This window comes from Mastacembelus armatus, chromosome 4 (assembly GCF_900324485.2).
Source record: "Mastacembelus armatus chromosome 4, fMasArm1.2, whole genome shotgun sequence".
Classification (NCBI taxonomy): Eukaryota; Metazoa; Chordata; class Actinopteri; order Synbranchiformes; family Mastacembelidae; genus Mastacembelus; species Mastacembelus armatus.
Window position 1 is genome coordinate 20,465,139 of NC_046636.1, and position 27,017 is coordinate 20,492,155.

The following is a 27,017-nucleotide window of genomic DNA, read 5'->3' on the forward strand; positions in this document are numbered from 1 at the left end:
ATATTAGTCTGTACGGACCGTGTCGCGCGACAAACAGGATACAATGCACTCCGTGATAAGCTTGGGGGCTTTAGGTTGAGCGTGTTGTCACCCTCTGTTCCTGCACGTTACCTGAGGAAACAGGGTGCAGTCTGGCAGAAACATGACCTTTGGATAATGGCAGGGCCGCTGTTTTTATTGTGTAATTATAGAATTTATAGGGAAGGAGGCAGGAGAGGGATTACTTATACTTTCTAATGGCTTCGCAGTTGGGAGCTGATGTTTTTTTGCAGTATTAATGTTGTTATGGTGGAAAAACTCAGAGAAGTGGCTTTACTGTCTCCCTGCTATTTAGATAACCCAAAACATAAGCAACAAAGGAAAACCAGCATCCCTCAAGTAGATCAAGCTATTGTACTGAATCTGATCTAGAAGCCTAGGTCTGCATGAAGCATGAAATGCAACATTAGGTCAGATCATCTGTTCCAACTAAAGAATGTAAAATGCCTACCTCAAATAATCATTAATTTAATAAATTTACAGTTTGCACTTGTTAAATGGGCAGTCAACCTCTCATGAATTGTCTAACCCCTCCCTTTGAGTTAACCATCAGTGTGATTATATAAATGAACCTGAAATATAATGTGCTTTAATATTATTTCTAATGTCAGTTCTGTGTTAACTGCCATGATAACATAATTAGTAAAGGCTATTGAGTCTGCATGCAGCCTGTCATAATGCACATCAACCCTGTTAACCCTCAGCTCTTAATGGGATACACTGCTCACACTATGACAGCTATCACTTTGCAATTGGGAACCTCTGCAAAAATATGTAAGCTTTGCCACACTGTAAGGTGAAATATTGAGTGAGAAGAGAAAAAGAAAAGAACGACTTCAACGTGTTTAGCCATGTAAGCAGCTCTGTGAGACTGATGTCTTGAACCAAAACTTTGGATAAACAGAAATTTAGACCTGATTATAGTTAACAGATGAAAGTCAGGGGATAAAAGATAAAAGTTCAAATTCATACTCTGGGGAATGTGAATGTTTTCTCGTCAAGATGGACCAAAATTGCAATCTTTAGGCTAAAAAGCTAAACAAAGAGAAGACTCAAATTGTCTCAAAATCAACCACGAAGTAAAATAATACATTAGAACATTTCATGTATGGTCTGCTATCCACAGAGAGGAACCTCCCTCCTTTTTTTTTTTTTTTTTGCTAGTTCAAAACTCAATGTAAAGCCATTCAGTGACCAGCTCTCCTCTAATAACAGTGACATCCTACCTGATCCCTACAGAGCAAACAGAAAGGTGCTCTGGGAAGAAAAACAATGGGCTGGGCGTGCAGGCCGAGGTCAGACAGAAACAATGGGTGTCATCCAGCAAAAGCCACACAGATCTGTTTACAGCCGCAGACGGCAGCTGGCAGGCTCACCCTGGCACATATGATGCCACACTGACACCAACATAAAGGCTGGGGAATGTGTTTGTTCGACAGTACCTGGGATTCCACTTTTTAACCCTTTCACAAAGCTGAGACAAAACTTTTCAACCCTTATGTCTCTCTTCTCAAGTGACCGACCTGCTCACCAGGCGCAAACACATGGGGACACGACAGATACTTACAGCTTTGGTTTGGGCTTGGTGGGCAGTGGAGGAGCGTCCTTCCCAGGGGATGGAGACAGCTTGCCTGGGGTTGGAGGTGAGTCTAAGGCCACCTGAGCTGGACTTTGGGCTCTGACTGGAACAGCTGCTATAGGGTCAGACTGTGGCGGTGGTGGCGGTGGGGGTGGTGGGGTGGTTATTTTAGGTGGGCTTGGAGGCAAAGGTGGATTCGGTGACTGGCCATTTTGTATAGAACCTTTCTCCTTGTCTTTGTCATCCAACTCTGAGCCTATCTGTACTGGAGGCAGCACTGACACGCTGGGCCAGATCTCCAGCTCCTTGATGTGGAAAGCCTCAGTGCTGGGCTGAGGCAGCGTCTTGGGTGGCAGCTCCAGGAGGCTGATCTCTGTGGGTGGGGGTGGAGGGGGGAAGGCTGCTGCATCCTCTAACCCTGAGCTATCACCAGACATGCCATTACTGGATGAGTCCTCAGATGCTGAGAGAAACAAACAAGAGGAGAGTGGAAAATGTGGGGCTTTAATGTTTTGTTTTTTTTTTCCTGACCACCGCATACCTCAGTAGATGAAGATAACACACACACATACACACACACACACACACACACACACAACTGGTCTGCTATAAAGCGGCAGCTGGGTCCAGTCAGGCTGATGCAATTCCTGTTTATTCAGCCTTTCCTGTACTGTTCTGTCTGTGAAAATACAAAAATCAAATCCCACCTCTCACCTTGATCCCATACACCTTTCCCAATAGCAAGACAAAAGCTGGTTATTTTGCTTGTTTGAGACATTTGCCATATTATCTTTCTTCTGGAAAAAAAATGTTGGTGAGCAAACAAAAAAAATTAGATATTCGTCTATTGATTACATATGAGGGTTTTAACATGATATGCTGGTGATCAGTTTTGCTTAAAATGGTCAAAATTCACCTATTGTTTTTTTTTTTGGGGGGGGGGGGTGATCTATTTAAATTCTTATTTATAGTAAAAAAAAAAAATTAACTTTGTTTCTGGGTATAATATGAGTCATTTTCTTAATGATGTACTAAATATTTTTCATAAACAGGAACTGCTTCTGAATGATCTGCCACATCAGCTTCAACGCACCTGCAGTGACGGTGAGTTGGGCTGTGCTTTTTACGGAGCCGTACAGGTTGGACGCTGTACAGCAGATTAAACCTCCATCCTCTGGAAAGGCTTCGGCTATCACCAGGGTGCAGATCTCCTCTAAAGAAAACCACGAGACATTAAATGGAAAGGACAAGTTATGTGCATGGTAGACTGATGAGGATGCTTCATGTAGACTGATGAGTCAGTATTCTTAGTCTGACCCGCGGAGGGAGGACAAACACGCAATGGATACAGCAGTTCAGGAAGAACAGACAGAGAGACAGATAAACACTGAAGCACAGATGTTCAGGGGCTGCTGAGTGACTCACAGCCAGGAGGTAACACCTGAAATGCCCCCCTGACGCACGCAGGTGGGAAATGTCTGCAATACATTAGTATGTGTGTCATTGTTTATCTGTGTGTGTTTATGTGTTAGGAGATTTTGTGGGTGGTGAGGTTTTTCAGACTTTCCCAGGGACTCCCTGTGACTGTGGAGGGAGTGTCGCCTCAGAGATTTATTAACCTGTGATTTGCTGCAGTCATAGCCAAGTCTACACTCCCCCTGAGGCTGTGGCTGCGGCTGCTAATAAAACCATCAAACTCAATTTAATCCCCAGACAAAACCAATAATTCATTACTAATTTTAACCACAGAGTGTGTTTGGGAACATGAAAGCAGAGTGGTAAATGAGAGAGTGTTATAGACCTGGGAGGAACCGAGATGACATACCTGGCTCAGCTGCAGATCGAGGCTCTGATTCACAGGGATAAGGCGAAGAAAAACAGAAATATTATAGTTTTTTTTTTTAGATCAGTTGCATTGACAATATAATAAATGAATAAGGCTATAATGAGCTTTATGATGACTGAGAAAATTGTCTCACTTTTTTGGAGAATACGAAAATCCGGGGAGTCCTGGATCTCCTCTCCCTGGCGGTACCAGCGAACCTGCAGCGGGGGGCTTCCGCGGACCCTGCACTCCAAAACCACCACCTGACCCTCGTAGGCCTGGGCATCCTGCAAGAGCTGCACAGTACCTTTATTTCACCAACTGACATTAGGTTGGTGGTTTAAGTTTTTTTTTTTTTAAGTCTGGCGACCATCGACTTGTTCCAACATACCCTGGTCACCCAAGAAGGAACTTAAACTAAAATGACCACCTGTTTATTCACTTTTCTTATAACAGCTTTTCAGGGTAAGGAAAGAATCACATTCTGTTGGGTTTTCTTTGTCTAACATGATTCTTTAAAACAGCAGAAGTGTTTATTTAGAATACAAAGATACTTCCTCCAAGAACCTGACGTCCACTGACATTTTATTGGACCTGTCAGGTTTTGGGCAACAAATAAGCCATAAATCTGGACTGTTCACACAATCCATTTGGTTTAGTATAAAAACAGCATGTGTTTGGTTCAAATAGCTGCCACCTATCACTTCCAGTTTAAAAATCCATCAAGGTTACTTCAACAATTTCTTAAATATTTGGTGAACTAAAAGTGAAAGTTATATTTTGACAGGTTGTCAAATACAAGTCGTCCTTTTCAAAAATGTTTTCATAATCAGCAACAGCTTAATACCTGCCTTGTGGACATCTATGAAAGAAGAGCTCTCCAAGATTTTTATGGGATCATTTTCTGGTTCTGTGAAAGTATGTACAGTATGTAGGCTAAGTAAACTAAACAGTGCAACACTACAGAGTAAAATAGCTAAGATTAGACCCTACAGTATGCTGATCATTATCACACAGACTTATCTGTTGTAGTGACAGTAAATCCCCCTATAAATGATGTTTTCAGACAATAAAACAGGTGAGGAGATGACCCACCCTCTATGGATGCTCGAAACTTCAGAATTGGAGGACCTCTTCCTTACAAATAATAATGTAACTCTTTTTTTTTTGTGTTGCAGAACTAAAAAAAAAAACAACTACATAAGGCCTGATGGAGAAGCCACTGTCAACACTGTATTGTCTCCTCTTCTAGCTAACCAGGGCCAGGGAAAGATAGACTGGTAAATCCATCAACAAGAGGCACTCAGTGTCAGTGTAAATAAAAGTGCCTGTGATCCTGGGCCTCTCTCATTCACTCTGACTAAGTGTCTTTGGCATGAGTATATTCTGGGACAGAGAAGGGTAAAATGTTCATCATGGGTCTGACAGTGCATGTGTGTGGGTGTGTGTTGCACGGGTGACATCATGATGCTGACTTCACTGGAAGCGAACATCTCCTTATTGATGAGAAGATGATTAAAGCCTGCGGCGGGGTGGGGGGGTTGAAGAAAAAACAAATGTCTTTTTCTAATGAAGTGGAAAATGATTTAGGGCCTGACTGGCTGAATGAGAGTGAGAGACTTGACCCTTGTGGGTTTGGCAAGACTGTTTGAAGTTCTGCCTCAGCCCGTCTCAGTCCTGCCATCACAAGACCACAGCCACAGGGGAGAGGGAGCTGGGTGGGGGTTGCTGGGGGAGTGTTGAAGAGTTGAGCTGTGGCAGGGTGTTGTGGAGCTGGAGGAGCAGTTCTTAACTAACCATGTGTTTTATCTGACCCCCACTGCTAAAAGCCGCAGCACTGCATACTGTTATTATGGGAAGGCAAGGATTCTGAGTATATGTGTATCATGTTATATGCATGTTTTATATACATGTTTGCATGCATGATGTTCTGTATGTGAGCTATAGTCCCTTAGTTCAAATTAGCATACAAAATGCTAAAGGTGAATGGGAGCTTCCTGCAGAAAGTTTTCAAAACCTTGTGGAAAATGTATCCACACAAATCAATCGGCAATATATTTGACAATGGTTATGGACTCACATGTTGTTTGAGCATCCACTAACCCTTGGCCATGTGGTGTATGTATAGTATGTTGTGTGTATGAAAAGTTACCTTTGTGAATACAGGGGGTCCTGACACCTCACCAGTATACAGTGATGATACTGGGCTCTGCATCTAGAAGACAACACAAACTTACTCTGAACAGGTAGACATTGTTCAGAAATATCACTGAAAAGAATTTTCCACCACTTTTGAACACATATATGAGCCTTCCTGGGTCTGCAGTCCTGTGGCTTACCCGCTGTGGCGGCTGAGACAAGGACTGGACCAGAGTGGAGCGATGAGGAAGGACCTCTGAGGTTTTGGGTGATGAGGAGCGTATTGTCAGGGACATTGAAGTAGTCTTCTTTTGAACTCTAAATCAAACAAAACATAAATTGGCACACAAAAAACAAGTGAAATGGGACTGCAGTATGTGCTTTCAGTTAAAATATGAAACCTAAACCAAAGAAATATGTTTCAGCAGCAATTAAGATAACATCAGTGATCTTGGCTTCAATGTGTAAACAGAAACAGAAACAGAATCAGGAAGTTGACCAGATGGAGTCAGATAGATACAACAGATAGAAACATTTAGAAAACATTTAGAGAACCAGAAAGCACTCAGATCCAGCACTGTTTGTTCAGGTACACCATCCCCCAAATACATTATTTCGATAATTTTTGTTGGAAAAATAATAAATGAAAGAAAAAAGTCCTTTACAAATTCACATTTGCATCTATGGATTTGGCCCATGGTCAAATTTGTCACTGATTAACATTTTCTCAAAAACCAGAGGGCAAAATTGGGTAAAAGGCAAAGAGTTTAACATTTAGAAATAAGTAAAGGGGACAACCCTGACAAGGTGATTTTTTTACCACATTAACCCTCTGCACTTGTCATTATTTATACTGTGGCCTGTGTGCTGGCTCAGGCTGCTAGCTCTGGGTTATGGCTGTTTGAAGGTCTAATTAAATAGGAGCAGGCGGCAGACAAGATTAGCTGCTGCAGGGTTCAATTAACCTGCTCAGGGGTTCAAGGTTCATTGGGTCATGGGTTCACAACAAGTCATACTTAAACACACATACTGAGGCATGGTTCCTGATCTGGACTTCGAGGCGGCTCCTTCACCTTCTGAGTCTGAAGACGAAGCGCCTGCAGTGGAACATTAATACAAACAGTGATTGTTATTTCTATATAATACAGGCATGATAATAATGTAAAAATACCAATATAATATGTGATTAAGACAGATCAATAACAGATATTTGTTTTAATCCATGTACTTGCTTATTTTGGTTGTGCTAAATGTATGTCAGTTGTACAGTACAACTTTAAGAACGTAACAATTTCCTGATGTGAAAATCACTAAAAACCTTATTGCTTACCTTCGATGTAAACCTCAGCAGAGGTGTTGTCAACTCCGAGACTGTTGGAGGCCACGCAGGTGTAACGGCCTGTGTCGTCCTCAAAGGCTTCAGCGATCACAAGCGTGTGCAGGTCACCATCCCTCCAGATCTGGATGTCAGGAGAGTTGTGCAGCTCACGGCCTTCACAGAACCACCTGGCAGAGGAAGTGAAAAAAACAGCTTAGATTACTGAGCAAAGTCCAACTATAACTGGACTGATAGTTTCAAGAAGAATGACACACTAATCATCAGGTGAGTGAGGACACAGAAAAGAAACCAAAATCATCCCTTTAGGCGGCTATACATTTCAGTTTAGTGTGATCTGATTAGCTGTTTCATTGGATGACTTAATAGTTGTGTTGTATTTGTGTTTCCAGAGAAACTAAGTATGAATTTATTCCACTTAGGATATGAAACTTACAGTAAAGGTAAAAACCTCCATTATATACCACAAGCAATTGATGAAATTTATGTCTTTTTAAAAAAAACAAACATATCTGACAAGCAAGTGTCCTCACGCTTCCTGACAAATACATAAACTTAAATATACCTTCACTGGATATGATGGAGGCCTGCCAATCTCACTTCAGTAATTACTCATTCACCCACTCACACGCACACACAAGTTTCCAAGTCAACCAATTGTCAGCCACCCTGAGGCACTGACAGGATGCTGTGTTACGGGAAGCAGATACACCCTTCCCCTCCTTCCAGTCTGAGACCTGTTGTTGTCTGGGCATGCGCTGGGCTCTGCACAACGCCCCCGGGATCTGCTAACATCATCTTTGTTCCTTGATTTAGGACCCAGGAGGGGATGAGAGAGTCTGCAACACAACAAGCTTCATCTGTCTCAACTCTCTTCACAGAGTTATGATTAAAGCAGACCCCCCAGCATCATGTTACCACATCAAACAACGGGGGTCACATCAGATAGCTCCTATAAACGCACAGACACACTCAAATATGGCCTCAAATGTCTCCAATTGTAGGAGTCTGTTATTTTTATCAGTAGTAATATCCTATCTTCTTTTCAAACTGCATTATGACACATCAGATCAAGATAACTAGAATCCCATGACACACTACACGCTGTACAGCCCATCAACACCCTATTAAAAGAAAGGGCATGCATGTCTTGTTTGCTTCTTGACCTCTGCATTGACAGGAGGAGGGGCAGGAATTACTAAAATGCGAGAAGAACAGCTGTTCCAACTGTGTCCATACAGACCCCTGACCTAAGGACATTCCAGCTATTTTGAAGAACTGTATAAAAATTCCCAACTTCCTGCTACATGGTCATTACTTGATTTTATACACTCTGGTGTGTCAGTCAAAAAGCAGTCTGACTCCTGTTCCAGAAAACAATCCATCAGCCAAAATGCCCAGGCAACACTTCATACTTGAGGATTTACACCTGTCAGAGTGGGTGTGGGAGCACAGACTGAGACAGAGAAAGTGAATGAATAAATGATAAGTACAGGAACAGGAGGTGAATGAGCATGAGTCAGGCCGGGTCAGACAGGAAAAACTATACTCTGTCATTGCCGAGACGGATCTTACTGAGCAATTCATCAGCGGCAGTGGCAGGTGGAGTAGTGCAGAGACTTGTCACTATGTTTCTGTTTTCTTGACCCCAGACACCCCCAAAAACAATAGTCTCCTCACGGTGGCTCTTCTCTCTTGGCTGACTCTAGCATGCAGCCAAAGACCCAGTGTTTTAAAAGGATAGGAAGCAGATTGACAAATGAAGAGCTCAGGTGAGTTCATGGCACAAAGCAGTGACACCTCATCACTTGTGTTTCAGCCCTCGAGGCACCACAGGCCAAGATTCACTGACCACGCTTCAGACACCCCAGCGGCTGTCTGCGCATCAAACATATGATCCAGACAGAGAAAGCTCAGGACAACACCGGGGTCCTCTGTGACTGGATTGTGTTACATGACACAGGCCAAATACAAAACTGCCAGAGAATTAAAAAATGTGATTGTTCGACCAAACCAATATGTCTGTGTGGTTTTGAAATCCATTTTTCCAGATTATAACCAGGCAGAGAAAAAGGGTAAACAATATGTTTGGGTGACTGCCATGTCTGCTGGGAATTTACTTGAGGAAGTTCAGGTTTCTTTTGTTGGGTGAACAACTCACTGCTTTCTTTTAAGTCACTCACAGTATTAATCAAACTAGTGGCAACTGGTGGGACCCATATGTTCGAAGTTTGATGTGGACAAATACAAATCCCCTTCAATACAGAAAAATCTTTTTTTTTTTTTTTTTTCAACACTGCTAAATTAAACACATACAGGAAAGGGCTTAATGTAACACATGACATCATTAAACTAATGACTATGGTTTGGAGGTACTGTAAGTGAGTGTTTTGTGTATGTGTGTAACTATAGTGAACAGAGGCTGGCAAACATCAGGGAATTATATTTTCCACAGGCTGGATGAATCTGTCTAGATCCAAAAAAAAAAAAAAAAAAATGCTGTTTCCGTGCAGCAATACGTGTGAACAAAGATAGATTTGTAATTCCTAAGAATTCATTGGTGGGATTATGAGTTTTTTATTTCAATTGAATGTCTTCAGTGGTTTTCCATTCTGTTTAAAACACAAAAGCCTACTCTCCTGGCTGAATTTAAAACACAGACCATCTGCTCAGTAGGAGCACAGGAATGGAAATGGAAATGGAAATTTGCTCGGGCACAGTTTGACAAAACACAGAGCACGGCACAAAGATTCATCAGCCTGTGTTTCCCTGAGGGTCGGCTGAGCATTAACTAGGAAGCACAAACCATTCCCAACAAGCACAACAATAAAAACTCTTATTAATCAACGATAATGATCAACCATTATGCATAATTACTGAGTAAACTCATTTAGAGACAGACGGTAATGTTTATTTAATCCTCTCTTTCTGAGGAATGTGCTGAACATTGTACTATGCCTAAATAGCATGTTGTCTCCAGTGGGGAGCGGGGACTTTGTTGAGTCACATAAAGTCTTGCAGAAGGAATTTACCCATCAATAGTATAATTTGGAGGGGAAGCAGGGTGTGTTATAAAAGCAGAACTCTGTGTTCTCAAGAAAAGTGAATAAAGGTAGATGCCTCTTGGCAGATTGTAGCTTTACCACCCATTTCCTCTTAACACAATACCATTACAGAACACAACTATTCGGAACATGCATGCAAAGTAGCTAAAAGTAAATAGGCTTCACGAGCAACGCCTCACCTCTTCATTCATCTCTCTCACAGGCTGTGGCACCCAGCCAAGATGGTGATTAAATGTCCTACCATCAACCAGCCTGTCTCCAGCTCGCTGAGTAAAGATTGCATGTCAGAAAGCAATCATATGCGTCTGACTTAAGACAACCGAGGCCAGGGGACATGTCAGACATCAACATGTTGCAGTTTTTTTTTTTTTTTTTTTTGGTGCTTCCTACCCTTACCTATTCTCATAGAGAAAAGGGGAGAGAATTTCATGGCACACACCAGAACAGAGCGCGGTGCCCTGGCCCCTACGCGGCGTGTTGAGGGCCGCACTCTCCTTGTCTGACCCTGTTGTTATTTGCTGCTGTTGATGGAATATTTTATGAAGTAAGTCTCAGTTTCACCACAAACCCAAATGAGTGTAGGCCAGAGCACGGTGGGAAGAGAAATCAAAAGAAGGTTCAATCAAATTAATGGCCGTGTGAGGATGCAGGAGTGACAAGCTTGCACAAACACACCTACACATCAATAAAGTATCAATATGGGATATGTGCCATGGGTATGCTAGAAGCAGAAATGTTTATCTTTGATTTTACTCTTTGGTTAGCACTCAGTGTTCAGTTTCAAGCCTATGGACCACAGAAGTCAACCACAGTGCAACTGGACAAAAAGAGCGGCATCAAGGCTGTCTTTATCTCTAATTACAAACTACAATAGAGGTCAACTGAAACTGCCCAAACTCTATAGCAAACAATGTTGGTTTTATTATCCACAACACAGACATCTCCTAATTCAAGCACACAAGATGGGAAGCAGATTGAGTTTCGTCTTTCCCACGGATGATGACTGAAAAACAATGAATGCAGCTCAAAAAGGCTCAGTAAAAGGTTTAAAAAACACAACCTGACTAAAGCAGCAAAATATTTATTCCAACCACAGCTATCATTATGAGAGCAATTTTACATAATAACACATAATGCATTGTTTACCTGCCCTCCAGGTATGCAACTGTACCAGTATCGCTACAGGTAAATGCAACATTTACCTGATCAACAGAAAATCCCCACGATTCAACTAGGAATGTGTTTATATGCCAAAAATGATTGCAAGTCCACTGTAGCTATACCATGAAAGAAGTTACAGTTCCTGTCAGCCTACACAGTATTTCAGTTTCCAAACCACTGGCTCTAAAATCTCTCCCTCATTGTACACTCAACAATTCACTGAACCGTGAGCAGTAAATTCAGTTTTCAGGGGTTTATTAATCAATGTCAATTTGCATCACCAGTGAGAGTTATTAGTTCAATTTATAAAGTACTGGAGTATCATAAACTACTTTTTTTGTTCTACTGTGGAGTATTTAAGTACACTAAAACAGATAGATTTACACACTAGTGACACATAGCATTATATAGGAAAAGGGAGTGATTTTGGACACAGCCACTGTTTTGATTTTGTGGCCCACAGCTCTCACTGCCTTCATTAGCATCTTTTTCAAATGCAACAGGCAGCTGTCTGAACTGGAATCGTTCTGATGAATCTGCTGTTCCTCTATCTGCCAGCACCAAAGAGCAGATAGCTATAGTCTCTGTTTACTACAGAGGGACATATAGTGAGTTAAAGACCTAATTAAAACCTTGGCTTATTATTATTTTAAACATTTTAAACAACACTGATTTCTTTAGAATGTATGCACTACTGTGTTGTCAGCTGAAGGGAATAGGAAGTTAATTCAAGTGTTCTGCTGTGTGTCTAAAGTACATACACACACACACACACACACACACACACACACACACACACACACACACACACAAGTGTCTCGATTAAAGATGACACATGCAGGAATCAAGCTTATTAAGAAAGCAAAAGCCATCTGATGATGGAAACTTGTTAATCAGGGCAACGGAGCCCAGATCAGAGTTCATTGGAATATACTGGACAGCAGACAGCTGCACATGACACCCAGGGCTCTCCCGGAAGCAGCAAAATCTATTTTTTTGCCAGGAATTTTAATCATGTGGGAGGGCAGCCTACACTCGCAAAGTCTCCTTTATGTTGTCCATCAACAGAAGCTGTCCACGGATGCCTTTCAGGAGGGTTGACTTTATACTTGGTATGACAGGCAGACAAATGGTTCAGACTGAATCATCATGGGTATTAATATGAAATGTTAAATTCATAGTCTGTTGAGTAGAAATGTATTAGTGTCTACACCAAATGCTAGTACTAAAGGCACAGTTTAAATCATCACACTTGACTGTGTGTGTGTGCAGGAATGAACTGAAAGTGTGTGTGTGAGTGAGAGAGAGAACAGAGACTCACTGGCAGACATGTGCAGCAGCTGAGCGACAAATGCACACTGATGGGGATGACCCCACATGTACAAGCCACATTCTTCAACTTAATTTTAGTCTGTTTTGTCAAACAGGTCAGATAAGTCATTAAATTTAAAAGAGGGGACAAAATTAAAAAAATATAGCATCATTGTTTTGTTCAGATACAAATCACACACATTTATTCCATCATCTGTCATTTCAGAGAACACCATTACATTTTCCTGAGTATTAATATAAAAAGTTATAAATGTTCTACAAAATAGAGCTAAATCCTCAGTTAGGTTCAATGGCATGTCAACCACATGACTGGTCTCTCACTCAGGGTGAGTGTGTTCTGATTCTGATAACCCATCTTGTAACAATAATGTGTAGCTACACTATGAAGATCAGAGTAATTAACTAGAAATGTACCATCTAACCTATACCTGAGCATACCAACAAATGACCTCACTAACCAAAGTGGCCGTTCAGGCTGTAACTTACCTGAGCGCTTGTGCTGCTTCCAGTAAAGTCACTACTGATCTCCTTGATTGCACACAGAGCTTCTCCTCCTGGCAGCATGACACACACTGAGCCACCAACACTCTCGCAGCAGGACAGCCACTCTGAGTCACACACACACACAGACATACACACAATGCTCACACTGAGCAGAGGGTTGAGAGGGAGGGAGCAGCCCAGGGCCGTCAAATTCCACAGGAGACAGAGGAGCAGAAGAATTACGTTTAAAATGTGTTTAAAACACACACACACTAAACATTTCAGAGCTGCCCACACTGAATTCATTCATATAATTTCAGCGGTTGGTTGAATTGTCTCCATGTTTTCTTCTTCTTCATAACAAAGAAAAATCCTACCCGTACTAGTCAAACTCACTGCAGCTCTAAAACCCTCAAAGCTGGAGGCAGGTAAACTTCCCCTAATGTTATATAGTTTGTGGGATGCTGTACAAACATTAGAACAAGCAGATCCATGGTTCTAGCCATTTCTTTGTGTCTCCCAAACAAAAAAGAAACATGCTTTTTCTGCTCCTATGTAAGTCTGGGCCACAGTCTGCTGACCATCAAAAGCACCACAGCGAACTCTGGGTTTTGGCCAACAACCCCGTCACCATGGAAACCCCTGGAGCGCTGATCTGTGACCGCAGGGGTATTATGAAAATAAAAGATGACAGAGCTACAGTGCATAGGCTACTACAGCGCTACATAAGAAGAGACGGTACTAAATATACTGGCCCTTAGTTAATACATCCCACATGCCAGAACTAAGTAGGCACTGTACTTAAAAAGCCCAGTTGGGCCTGAACAAAAATAGCTTGGATAAATCAGGATCTAAATAGACCACTTTGGGTTGGCAGCACCTGGCAAGTAGAGGACAGATGGCTTTGGCTACTGTTTGACCATGCTCTGTACTACACACACCAACACACACACACACACACACACACACATACACACGCACACAGAACGAGACCAAACACTCCTAGAATTCATCCTGGTCAGCATATATAAATCTAGTATTTGTGGTTTATTTAGAGGTGGACTTTTGATGTCTGATGTGCAGTGCACAGCACAATAAAAGGGGCGTGGCATTCTTTGCTCTCCACAGGAGCCTCATTCAGGCTTTGAAACAAGCAGAACTCCAGAAATTTTGGCTGCTGTCAATGAAGCGGCCTAGAGCCTGCTACCGAGACACTGCATGGGATTATCTGTGGTGCTTGCTGTCTTGTGTGTATATGTGTCAGCTTGTACATAGTAAACGAGTGAAGAAAACACTGCTGACGACGTCCTGTCCAAGTGGCACACACTGCAATCATGTGGTTCTTTTTCATTTAAATACTTCTGGCTTTTGGACGGGGAAACACTCCAACTTGTAGCGATAACAACATGAAAGGCACCGTACTTCCCCTAAGTGACTATAAAACATGGGTTGGTAAGAGGGAGGGCTTTTTACAGTCTCTAGATGTTTCCATTAATTACTGAATGATTGACAGTGGCCTTCTCTGACCCACTGCTTTGCCTGACCAGCCTCTTAGTGAATGAAAGAAGACAGAAGCATACACCCACAGATACACAATCACTTCTCAGTCATACCACAAACAACTAAACAGTTATGTGTATTCAGTTGACACCCTCTTCCACATATTACACTGTTTCAAGGGTCATTCAAGGGTCAGGTGACATCACAAAAAGAAAAAAAAAAATTGTGGGCTTGTTGTCATGGCAACCTCTGTTTTCGCTCCATGGAGACCAAAAGACACTAACAAAAACAGTGTTTCCATGTCCTCTCATGATGTCATACTGTTGAGGACAATATATCTTCCAAAACTGTCAAATAAATCCAGCATGAAAACCAACAAAAGCAACATCCACAAGAGTCCAAAATGAAACATATCAGCCATATAAAATAAACGAGCCCACAAATTCAAACAGCAACATGAAGCTTGAAGTAGAAGTGGACTGCTGGACCACTCGGATCATATGTCTTATTGGCCAACTGCTGAGACAAACAGAGAGGTTACATGTGTTTTTTGGCATTTTTAAACTATTTGTTAAACTAGCTGTGGCTGTAAGTGTCTCTAATTCAGACTGGTGCGATCATTAGAGGAGGTTGTTTTTTAATACGCAAGAGTCACTGGCATATTTAAATCAAACTCTGTCCTCAAGTATTCATTAGGCTTTGACATTCAATAACCCGATTGGTCATACCTATGTTTGTTTACGTCAGATCCTGCTTTTCAACGAATTTCATCAATTTACAAATGTTTAAGTTCTTCCATAACCACAATCATCGATCTTCCTGCCACTGAGTAATTACAGCTGGAGACAAACCACATAATAGTCTGTGTCAGCGCAAATTTGAGGTATGTATCATAATTTTCTGGGAACAACAATTAGATTGGAGTTAATGTGAGAGAGAACAGCTCTGTGGTCACATGTATGGTTACTGTATGTGCACAGTCACCTACTGCATGGCTATATCAAACAGTAATCACAATATTTACTCATTTTCCCTTCACAGGCCCAGTACAATTTCTGATCCAGAGGAAGCGGCGTATTCCTGACCATCTGTAGGCTCAGACACGTAAATATACTGAAAACAACAAAACTACACAATCCCCCTTCTTCCCGCCACCCACGATCTTGCCACAAACACACAAACATCTGCTTCCATGACAGCCAGACCACCTCTACGTGCATGTGGGAGTGGATAGTGGACCTCAACAGCAGAATCCTTGAATAGTTACTGTTCTAAAGTCAAATCTTACTGAGTTTTAAGCGATGCATAAGGCAGAATATAGTGAGCAACACCCTGATAAGACACTTCTCAAACTGGATGCATACTAGAGAAGAGGGAGTCAGTAATATGTCAACTGTTGATAACTGAAAAAGACAAAAAAAATTACTGTAAAAACTACTAATATAAAATAAATGGCTTTAGTGGCAACAGGGATTGAACTCTGTGACCTTTCCTCCTCACTCAGGATTTATGGACTTAGATCTGATCTCTGATCAGACATGGACCATCTTTTTCTCTTCCTCTTCACCTTTCCCCCCTTATGAAACAGAATCCTGCAGACCCCCCCACTCCAACGACTATCCACGACATCAGGCGCCTCAGGGCTAAAGTGAAAGGAGGGAAGGCAGGGATATTTTATTCTAGTGAGATGCAAAAGACAAACATGGAGAGACTGAGGAACAAATCTGCATATGTTGAGCTTCTATGTAAGACAGTTTAACATTCACACATCTGTTATGCTGTCACATGTACATGGGAAGGAAGGCTTGAGCTTGTTTTTATGAGTCCTGTTTGACCTCTTCTCTGCTCGTAAAAACAAGTATCCTTCAATTTCACATAGCCAAGTGCACAATGCATGTAAACACATTTTACAGTTTTAAGCAGCAGCAGATTCGGCTGCTAATTCCACATAGACAAAAAAACCTTCAAGACACACAAACATATACAACAGCACACACTAAATTCCACCATTTCAATATTGTCAGAGATACATAATTGAATTGGGCTCAACTTCAAACGCAGCTTGTTGGCAGCCACATAAGAATCTATGTCCAGGAAAAATAACTGCCTAAAATATCTCTTCAAAAGGCAGATTACTCTAAGCTGAATCTAATGGCCATGCCTTATCAAGCCTGATGAATAGCAGAGAGTCATTTAACAGGTGAACAGAGGAATGTAACCCGGTGCTTACTGTTCACAGCCCAGCTGTAGAACAGACATGAGGCCCAGATGACTCTAAACTATAAACCTTAACCAATGCAGAACACACAGACAGGGCCCCAGTGTCTCAGGAGATGTCTGGACTCCTTGCTCCTGCAACAGCACACTATGGAAATGTTGCTCAGTAATTTCTTGCCCCGACATCCCCGGCCCACCGCCAGACAAGTTTATCTGGCCAAATGTTCCAGTACTTGAACTACTGAAGCTTCTGGCAGATGACTGATGTGAGGCTTAAATCATGAAATCAATTGGAGGATTCGTGTATCATGTTATATGTTGAGCCTGATGGTGCTGGTTAATGGTAAATGTGGTAAATGTGTGCATGTTTACCAAGGAAGTCAAACAGCCCTGCTGACGCCTGGTTTTACTGTAAGGTCCAAGATTTATAGAGTGTCCTCTGCCCATCCTGCTGCGGAATTTGTCTTAGATTACCATCCTCCTGCTGTGTATGACTGCTGCCTTTGTCCGCAACAGACATGCTCCATATTAAATGTGGTATTTCACTTCTTCCAAGGACACTAATCCACTTATATAACGCTGTACAAATCTCATTTCCCTCTCTCTTACACTACACCCTTTCCCTTTTAACTCTTTCTCATTGTTTAGTTTACTTACTGTAATGGTGGTGGCCATCTACTACGGAGAGAATTAAAACATTCCCTCTTATAATCTATGATCTATCTTACAGTAGATCTAAACTACATTGTGTTAAGTTATTTAAAAAAAAAAACATGAAAAATCCTTTTTCATGGAGTAAAACACTCAAGTCAGTCAAATGTGTGTTAAATGTGATTTCAACATGGTGCTGTCAGAGAGCCAACAGTCCTTTTGGTTGGTTTAACATAATTTATTAGACATTTATTCTCTGGATTAAAGCTGTAAATAAAATAACCTACTACGGACTAATATAAAAAATGAAACAGACACATCACAATTTAAGCTTTGTGGCCAGGGCCACATTTAACAGGATAAGATTAGCATGAATTTTGGGCCTGTACATGATGGGAGGTCACGCTCAGGAGCCTCCTAGACTCTGAAGCTGAAAGAGGAGCAGTACAAAGTCTCACCTCGTTCGGTGAAACTTCACACTTTGTCTCCAGGCAGGCCGAGGCCCAGGGGCCACTGCTGAGGCTAAGACAGGATACCTCTATTCGTCACAGCTACCATTAACATGCCACTGAGGAATACCACTGATGTATGTCCATCTGAGTGTTTTACTGCTTATATCACAATGTGTATCGTCCACATGAAGCCAGGTTTATCATCGGCAGCGCTGCTGTGTATATATAGAGCTGAGTGGTGATACAGATTACATGAAATAACTGTCTTTTTATGGTTACCTCATGACATTTCTTGGCAGCCTGTAATGAAGAAGCCCAAATGTACTCCCACCTTGAGCGCATCTTTGCACACATATAACACGCACAGTCAGGAACACAGTTCAGTTTGCAGCATGGTGAGAACTATGTAATACGTCAAACTGACTACCTCACATCAACTTGTAAAATTTCCATACAGTGTTCATTGTTCAAAGTTCCACCTTCGTAAATGTTTTCATGTTTCAGGAATGTCGAGTTTATGTTAAATAGCCTGCGTATAGTATTAATTTTGAGTCTGAGTGCACCCCCTCAGTCCGTCCAGGTTCGCTCATTATTTGGAGCTTAAATATGAAATTACATCATGCTCGCAAAAATTCCACTAAAAAGAAAGCAGGTATAAAAATACCAGTGCTCTTTCCTTTTCCCTGCTCCTGCTGAGATCAAATGAGCCCATGAGGGAGCATATAAAATTATAGCCTTCCTGAAACGGGCCAAACAGTCGGCATTACAGTCTGGCTACGTCATGAGTCAGTAGTGGGTCACCTGCTACGACCTCATACAAAGTCTGCTTCACACAGTGTATGAGGAAGAGCTATTGACAGTGTTAGCTGGTAGAGTCACTACTACTGCTACAACTACTCCAACTCCTACTACTACTACTACTGCAAAAACAGGCTGGCATGCTAAATCTGCTTCTTATCTGTGTGTGAAAGTGTAGGAGGTTAAGTCTGTTAGAAAGACAGAAAAGAAAACAGTGAAACCAAAATTAAAATCTAAACTGTTGCCTGGTCTAGAAACCAAACCCATGAGAATTTATTGATTTACTCTGACCATTCTTTTTTTTTTTCACAATTCACATAGATCGAATTTAACAGATTTCATGACAGATATGAATGGTTGGAATTCTCTTACTCAAAGGTTTAGTTTCTCTTTTTTGATGCTTTTATTCTTTTTCTTTCAGACTTTTGGGTCTAAAATTGACAGTGTCATACAACATCCCAACAAAAAACTAAATCAGCAAAGGCAGCGATGGTGACATGTTAGGTGACTTTCATGATAAATAATTTAATAACTAATAGCAAGACATACAAAGCCAATGTGGTTTGTTCTTACAGGACTTATTTGGCCATGGATAATATAAGAATTAAAATACAAACCACGTATTTTGAATCCAAGTAAGTAACATAAGGAAGGAGCAAAACTTTCCTCAGGCCTCAGGCACTGGGACAAGAGCAATTTGCTAAGTACTTAGATTACATGTTTTTTGTGTGTCCTTTAAAGTCTGTGTGCCTGCTGGCATAGATCCTGTTGGTCGAATTTGGCTCAAACTTTGCAGCATGTTTAAATTTTAACAAGGATCATACTCTATGCATAATACGTAGGATATCATCGCCTCCTGATGTTGGAGACGCCTTGTGTAGATTTCAGAGCAGATTTCATCGAATGCCTCTCATCTTCCAAAACTTCCCCTGTGGTTTTGTGTATTCAGTTGAAACCAACAAGCTGAGGCTTCTCTGTGCTGTAACTGCCCATCTCTCTTCATTCAGCTTCTTGTCAAGTTTTGAAATGCACAGCTAGGGTAATGACATGGAAGAGCATCAGACAAAATGTTTAAAATAGCACACTGAGCACACCACAGTTGGAAGGACTTTTCTCCGTCTGCTTTGCAGTGCACTGACACAGTGAGAAATCAGTCATCAGACACCCACAGCATGTTTGGTGTTATGCTCAACCAGACCTCACACCATCAATTTTGTTTAGAAATGCTCACTTTACAAACACAAGCACACACACACACAAGGGTTTCACATTGACTGCATACATTTCCTATCCCTTCATGCCAACATCTAATCTTAACCTAAAACTAGCTCCTTGAGGAGGTAAATAAAGCCCGGAATGACCTCAGACCGCAAAAATGCATTAAGTGGTTTCCACAAGGTTATAACAAACACGCATCCCAGTACCAGAGATGCATCATTATAAACAGAACACTGCAGAAAGCATTGTGTGTGAGAAGCATGAGGACATAAAGAATACCAGGCGTTCAGCACCGTAAGACTCTTTGGCTGAGACAAATTGTGGTTGACTATGGAAGACCACACCCAGCACCCAACAACCAAACCACCAGGAATGTCTCTTTCACTGGCCGTGTAAAACGCTGGCATCAGCTCAGCACCAACTCATTAGCCTGGGAGACCAAAGAGGTGAGGAGGTGCATCACCTGCTCCGACTGGCAATTGCATCAAAGGCACTGGGGAAAATGAACACCAAATGGAAACAAAGCAACTAAATTCAACCTTTATAAAAGAAGAAAGGTATAAAAAATAATTTTAAAAAGAACACTCTCACATCTGCATGCGTGTGCATTTGTACAGACACATAAAAATAACTGCTTGCAAACTTTGTTTGTAAGGAAAAGATGAAGCAAAGTCCACAGACAAAAGACACATATGTGTCTGATAGTAGGTCCACCTGCTACCATATAGTGCATCTCATAGACCTACTGCTTTATTTTGCTGTGTGCTGGTGATTCATTGAACTGTTCTGCAGGTTAAAATTTCCAACATGACTTTGAGATGTATGTGTTTAAATAATATCAGTCTTAGAGCAGGTGGTTACTGCCATATTCACTATGGACACTGGTGAAAATTTTGAACAGGTCCTGTAAGATGCCAGTATTTTAGGGTAGTGTTCTTTTAATTTTACAGTTCAGCTGAGCAAATCAATGTGGAAGTTACTGCATTTGTATTCATCACATAAAACTGCAGTACAGAAAGTTCAATCTTAGTACCCTCTTTGCTATTGTACTTCTTGGTATATCACACTCTGGACATCCTTTAGATTTTTAAGAAACTGATGCACTGATTTATTTTTGTTAATAAGTAATTTTCTGCCATCTAGTGTTCCTAGTAGCCAACTGCAGAAAAACAATACTGGGAACATCAAACACTAAACTACTGTGCAAAGTTGTACTCAGTTCCAAAATGATATCACCTCTTTCTGTCATAAAGACTAAATACACTTTCAGCTTTTTGGAACACTACATAGATTATAAAATTATAGGGGGAAAAGGTAAAGTACCTTTGTATTTTGTAGAAATGGGTTTTCATTTTTCACATCGTTACTCTCAGCTTTCTGTTCATGTTCTCTGGTATATAATGCCAGTATGGCCACAGCATCTGGGCTCTCCTGTTTCCTTGTGGTTAAACATGTTACACACTTCATATTCCCCAAGAAGGTGTGGGGAGATGTAGATCCTGGTGACTGAAAGCGCCTTGTCATTGCATTGCCTGCGTTCCTGTGCCTGGCTCCTGTTGGCCTGAAGACTATTTATACAGCCTCAGAAGAGGCCCCTGACAGGCCGCTGGGGAGATACACGTCCTGGGCCACTGACTTTATGTCCTCTGATTACACAGACACCTAAAAACATACCACCTCCCCTAGACTCCCTTTGACACACTCAGAGGGTCTATCACTGTAACTCAGAATAACCGACTGGTTTCAAACAAAACCAAATCGGTCAGGCTGAAGTATAATAAAATGCTTATAAACTGATGCAGAAGATATCCAAAGTAATCATTTCTGTATATTGATTAAATAAAATGCTAGAGCATATAGACCCCACATGTAATATATGTGGAGTTAGTAAATGCCATAGTTTCAGTTTGTTTGGTTTAAAGTTAAGTTTTATTTGGATATTTTGGTTTGGATATTATGGTTTAAGTTTAAGTTTAAGTATTTAACATATAGAATGAATGAATAAATGCCTGAATCACTGGAATTCAGCCAGAAAATCTGGACTATCAGAAAGAACATGCAGGGCAGAAAGTCTGTCATTACAGCCATGAAATAATCGTATTCATATACATTGATACTGGAATTAGTGCAGGTATGTCTCTAAAGTAAACAGCAAGCATGGTGACTGAGCCGTGAGGTTGGCATATCTAGAAACAAGAGAGGAGTGTATTCTTAGTTTGCTCGAGAACTGGTGCAAATTCTCAGAGACAGGGGGTGCTGGGCTGTCCTCTCCACTGGAATAACAGTTCAGGCATAAATGGGACAACTGGCACAGGTACCATCAGCTGAATCTGCTTACACAGAGCAGAAGTCCCCCTATTCCAAAACCAGGTGCTCTGCTTGTCAACACAAGGGTGTATTCTCACCTCCTGACCGCCTCCCACCTCACTCACCTTATCTCAGGCAAGGCCTGATGCCCACTCTGGTCAGTATCACTGACACTGTGATATAAGGGTCTGTTCATTTTTCATTATGTTATTTTGTTTGTTAAAAATTCACCAGCATCGTGCCTTGGCTACTCTGGATAATCCACCAAGTTTAGAATCACTCATTAATAAAGGTCCGAACTTTTAATGTCATGAAATCTCTTGTAAACCAACAAATATGCTCAAAATGAATCCAAGACAGGAGTAAATGAATAAGGCATTTTGTCCATATGAAAACTCCTTAATCACCACAAGGGGAATATATCAGAGCTGCTTTGTGCCACTTAAAAAATGAATCACTTAATCAATCAAAACAGTGGTCAATTAATGACTCAGCTGAGAAAAGTGCAAACTCATGAACAGAAACAAATACAACAAACAATCATAAAGAAACAACATGTGAAGCATTTGCTGAAAGAGTAATTTAAACATAATAAAATATTAAAAATAAAGTCATTGATTAATCTCTATTTAAAAAAAAAACAGTAGTACCTATTAAACTCAATAAAGGCATATCTAATCAATCGTACCTGACAAGGGGCGGGGGGTTTCCTCTGACTCGACATTCCAGCCGGATAGGGCTTCCTTCTGCCACCTCCTGACTCTTGAGTTTCTGGAGGAACTGGGGAGGAGACAGGGATCCAGGTGTGGTTGGAGCTCCAGAGTTTTGGTATCTTGCAGACAGTGCCACCCCCACTGGGCCTCCAGGCTGAGAGGCCATGTCTGGCTGGCTGTATTGTGTCTGTGCTTGCTGGTTGGGAGGCACAGAGGGAGCTGAGACTGCGCCCTGAGAAAATGGCCGCCTGCTCCCGGGAGACAGATAGCCACTATCAGGGGAGGAGGAGTCCTCCTCCACCTGTTGCTCCAACTGAGCAGAACCTTTGAAGATGGATGACAGCTCCTCAATGAACGTAGCAGCTCGGCTACAGAACTCTGTGGCTGAAGCCACTCGGTCATTCAGCTCCAGGCCCTCATGAACCAGCCTGGGTTTATCCTGCTTATAAACTGGTTGGATGGGTTTGTGACTGACAACCTTCTCAGAGGAGAGGGGGGAATTCTGGCTGGACGAGACTTTAATTGATGCATTGTCATCTGGGCAGGGGGCTTTGGTCTGATGGTGTAGGTTTGGGCTTGTGGTGAGGTTTTCAGTATTCTTGGTGTTCTCAGGGAGGGTGTGAATAGTTTGGAGAGCCTGCTCTTCGGGGGTAGGACTAGAGGGGTCTGGCTCTTCAGATTCACTTACTTCACCGAAGGACTCCCAGGCCAGGTCCAAGCTACGACTGATCTCTTCTGCATTTAAGAAGGCAGTGAGATCTGCAAAGTTCCCAGCTCCAGAATCCAGCTCTGTCACAGAGTCCAGGTAGAGTTCCCCATCTGAGGATGCCTCAGAAAACACAACCCCATCTCCCTCCAGAGTCCCGCCTGCTGCCCTGTCCTGAAGCAGCACAGAGATGGGGAGTGGCTGATTCCAACTCCCGTCCTGCATTCTGAAATGTAGATCAACTCTCATGAACTCAATGCCATAGATTTGTGCACGTTTGAACATGTAGTCTATTTATATGACATTTCTGTCAGTAAAAAGAACAGAAACGACAGTTCTCAGAGAGGTCAAGCTTAAAATACAGACTTGATCATACAGGCTGATTTGCTCTTGCAGCCATAGCTGGCATGATGACTCAGGCCAGTGTTGTCTAGACACAGTTGGTGCGTATTAGCAAAGGCTTTTTATCGAGGTCATAGTGAACATGACTAGCATTTCTTACTCACTCTGTTTGTCAGGACATTTTAGCCCATCACTTCTTTGTCACTTGTGCTTCACCCTATATAAACTGACATTAACGTCATATGACAGTAAGAACTGAAAATGACAAGTACATTAACTTCTGATTAATCCAGTGGTTGAACAACTGGGCAATAAATAAACAAAATGAATGCTTATGATATCACTGTACTAAATTAGTTTGTCTGTCAAAAAATTAAATTAAGTGAAGTGACAAAATACTGAAACCAGATAATTTTCAAACGAAAATCATTCAATAATCATTTAAATCAAATATCATTCCACTCAAAGAATTACATATATATACATTTATATATATATATATATATATATATATATATATATATATATATATATAAAAAACACTGGACCAATTTGTGACTAGTCTTTACACAGAGGCCAGTGCACCTTAAACCATGATCCTAAAATAAATGTGTGCCAGACTACATGCCGTATGTGCTGTAAATTCATGCTACCTGATGGACTCTTACATTTGACTTTCTCAAAAACTAATACTCTCCCTTTAACTGTCCATTACAATATGAAACTGGTATTGTAGATACATATATGATGATATGTGACACTCGGCCACTCATAATGTCCTGAAGAGCAGCTGTTGTTATTTTTAATCCCATGGGCTGTTTTACCGAAGTAGTGCAACCTCACCCAATCTTGAAACTCATTGCTACCTTCAAACACACAGGTAGAACTGGGCACAAACATACAAACATGCTGACAATCATTAGTCATTCAGCATAACTCAGATAAACTAGCACATTCTTAACATAATGTTAACAACTGTCAATGCTGTCAAAGTTTCCACTATGCCTATTCTTTCCTAGATTTCATGAATATTATTACTTTGCATACCATGTTTTAAGTTGACTAATCTCTATAAAGATAACGTTTAAAATAGCTGTACTGTTTTGTTAACTGAATTAGGTCATAATCTTGATAAACAATTAAAGACCAAGCCATAAAGTGTAGCTTACAGTATCAACAAAAACAGAGAACTTACTTTAAAGTGGGATATTTGTCCAAATGTGTTGTCCTGGTTTTGTGGTTCCAGGTTTGACTTGTTTATTAAGCAAGAATGAGCGAAAAAGAAGCTTCTCTATCCAGAAGAGCAGTGTTATTGGTCAGACAGCCAGCAAGATCTCTCAGGTTCAGGGTCCAATTGCGTACTGCCTCTGCAGTGGCCTGCTGTCCCATCTGTCCCGGTCCCTAACTACTCACTGTGTGGGGCTATATTTGGCCAGTGGCTCAGGTTTCACAGCCAGAATACTGGCATCAAGAGAGTGTGTTAAGGTAGTCCAGGGAAACAGAAGGTAGTGGTGACATTTTTACACAACCAGCATTTGTTAAACACAGAAAACAGTACTTCAAGTACATGTGCTTGTTGTAATATTTGACACCACACACCCGCAACATGCACTAATAAGCCAGTACAATTGGGGTTAATGCAACATTCATGTCTCACTGGCAGCAGTTATGACCACACGTTTGGGCCCTGAAGACATACCAGTTATTGGCCGGTGTATGGTTTGTCTAGTGAAGACCCCAGTGACCCTAGACCACCCACTAATCTGCCTTTGTTGTGGTTATACCTACATCTAAGTTCTCTAAAATGAGCCTGGGAGGATTTAATAAAAAATGGTGTTTATTGCCACATGAGCAGGTCAAGGTCAATGCTACATGTATATGAAGGTTTACAATAGGGTACTGATCTTGGCATTTCTAACTCTTTGATGAGTCAACAAATTCTGGTATCTTATTTAGTATACCTGAGAAAGATGGCTCACACTAATGCCAATCAGTGGGTGATAAGGGGCCAGACAGTGGAGGACCATGCAACTTCACTTGGTCTATTTCTAGGCCACTATCACATTTTGTGCTCTCGAGCTATTCTGGTTCTTCATTAATCTACTGACTACAGTAAAGTGCCAGTGATATGTTTGGTAGGAATTTCCACTGTATGTATGTACGTATGTATGTATGCCACACACACACACACACACACACACACACACACACACACACACACACACACACACACACGCACTAATTATAATCAAAATTCTACTTGTTGTCACTCTACCTTCAATCAGCAACTATATACATGTAAGGAATCAATTAAAAATAACTGCATTATTAAGTGGTGACGGACTTGTGTTTGTGGTCTGTGTGGTAAGAATAGTACTGGAATATTTTCAGCACTCTTATATTGCATGTGCACAGTGCATCTTGACTCTTATTACTAATCATGGACAGGTATATGCATTACTGGACCATTTTGTATATTCCGTAGTGCCGCTAGACCTTCTGTGCAGAGTAAGTCAAAAGTCTTTTGCTGTGAAATGCTATATATGTAACACATCGATTGAACTGTTGCTCTACATACAAAAAGATACAAAAATGTTATTTCAGTCATTACTGCTGCTTGACAAGTCTTGGGCCCCATAAATGCAGACAGTTTCTCATTTTGACCATTGGAGGGCAGTGATCACTAAATATTCTAAATATCTAAAAAATCATATATTGCTCATTTACATTTTATTTCATTTGATTTAAATATAATATTTATATACAGTGCACAGGGTATTGGGCAGGTTGTTACAATTATAACAGTTACACATCCTGATAGTGAAAACCACCCAAAAATGACGTGGAGTTGCATCCAAGTAGAAACACCATGTCAACTAACTGCAAAGATGGTCTGGAAACGTAAAACCTAACGGGACCACTCTTTCCTTGTCAGCCCAGTCCTCTGTCGATCCTCTAATGACACCTGCAGAAAAACTGAGCGGTCATATTCCTGAGGGCCGGTCTGAGGTCTGTCGTGACGTTTGCATGTAGCCCCCACCCTTATTAGGGCCTTTTTACCGTCGTTACACGACTTCTTTTGGTTTTTACGAATCGCGTTTTACTTCTGAGCAAATTTGTCTTCTCACGCTTCCCGTTGCTCCACCATGATTGG

The 27,017-nt window shown here is 41.3% G+C and overlaps 1 protein-coding gene across 3 annotated transcripts in view; it reads right to left on the reverse strand.

Moving 5' to 3' along the window:
* palld (palladin, cytoskeletal associated protein) overlaps positions 1–25,229 on the reverse strand; it is a 45,885-nt gene extending 20,656 nt beyond the window's left edge. For 2 of the 3 annotated variants that reach the window (XM_026304678.2, XM_026304679.1), the window contains exons 1-10: positions 25,059–25,229; positions 22,791–23,747; positions 6,913–7,088; positions 6,613–6,679; positions 5,783–5,900; positions 5,596–5,658; positions 3,598–3,739; positions 3,444–3,467; positions 2,712–2,831; positions 1,607–2,081 (exon numbers count right to left, since the gene is read on the reverse strand). In XM_026304678.2, the coding sequence (XP_026160463.1) occupies positions 1,607–2,081; positions 2,712–2,831; positions 3,444–3,467; positions 3,598–3,739; positions 5,596–5,658; positions 5,783–5,900; positions 6,613–6,679; positions 6,913–7,088; positions 22,791–23,746 (2,141 nt within the window). In that variant the 5' untranslated portion in view covers position 23,747; positions 25,059–25,229. Of the gene's footprint in view, positions 1–1,606; positions 2,082–2,711; positions 2,832–3,443; positions 3,468–3,597; positions 3,740–5,595; positions 5,659–5,782; positions 5,901–6,612; positions 6,680–6,912; positions 7,089–12,962; positions 13,113–22,790; positions 23,748–25,058 lie in introns of those variants that run through there. The other variant, XM_026304680.1, reaches the window with a different exon arrangement.
* Positions 25,230–27,017: the final 1,788 nt, after the last annotated feature.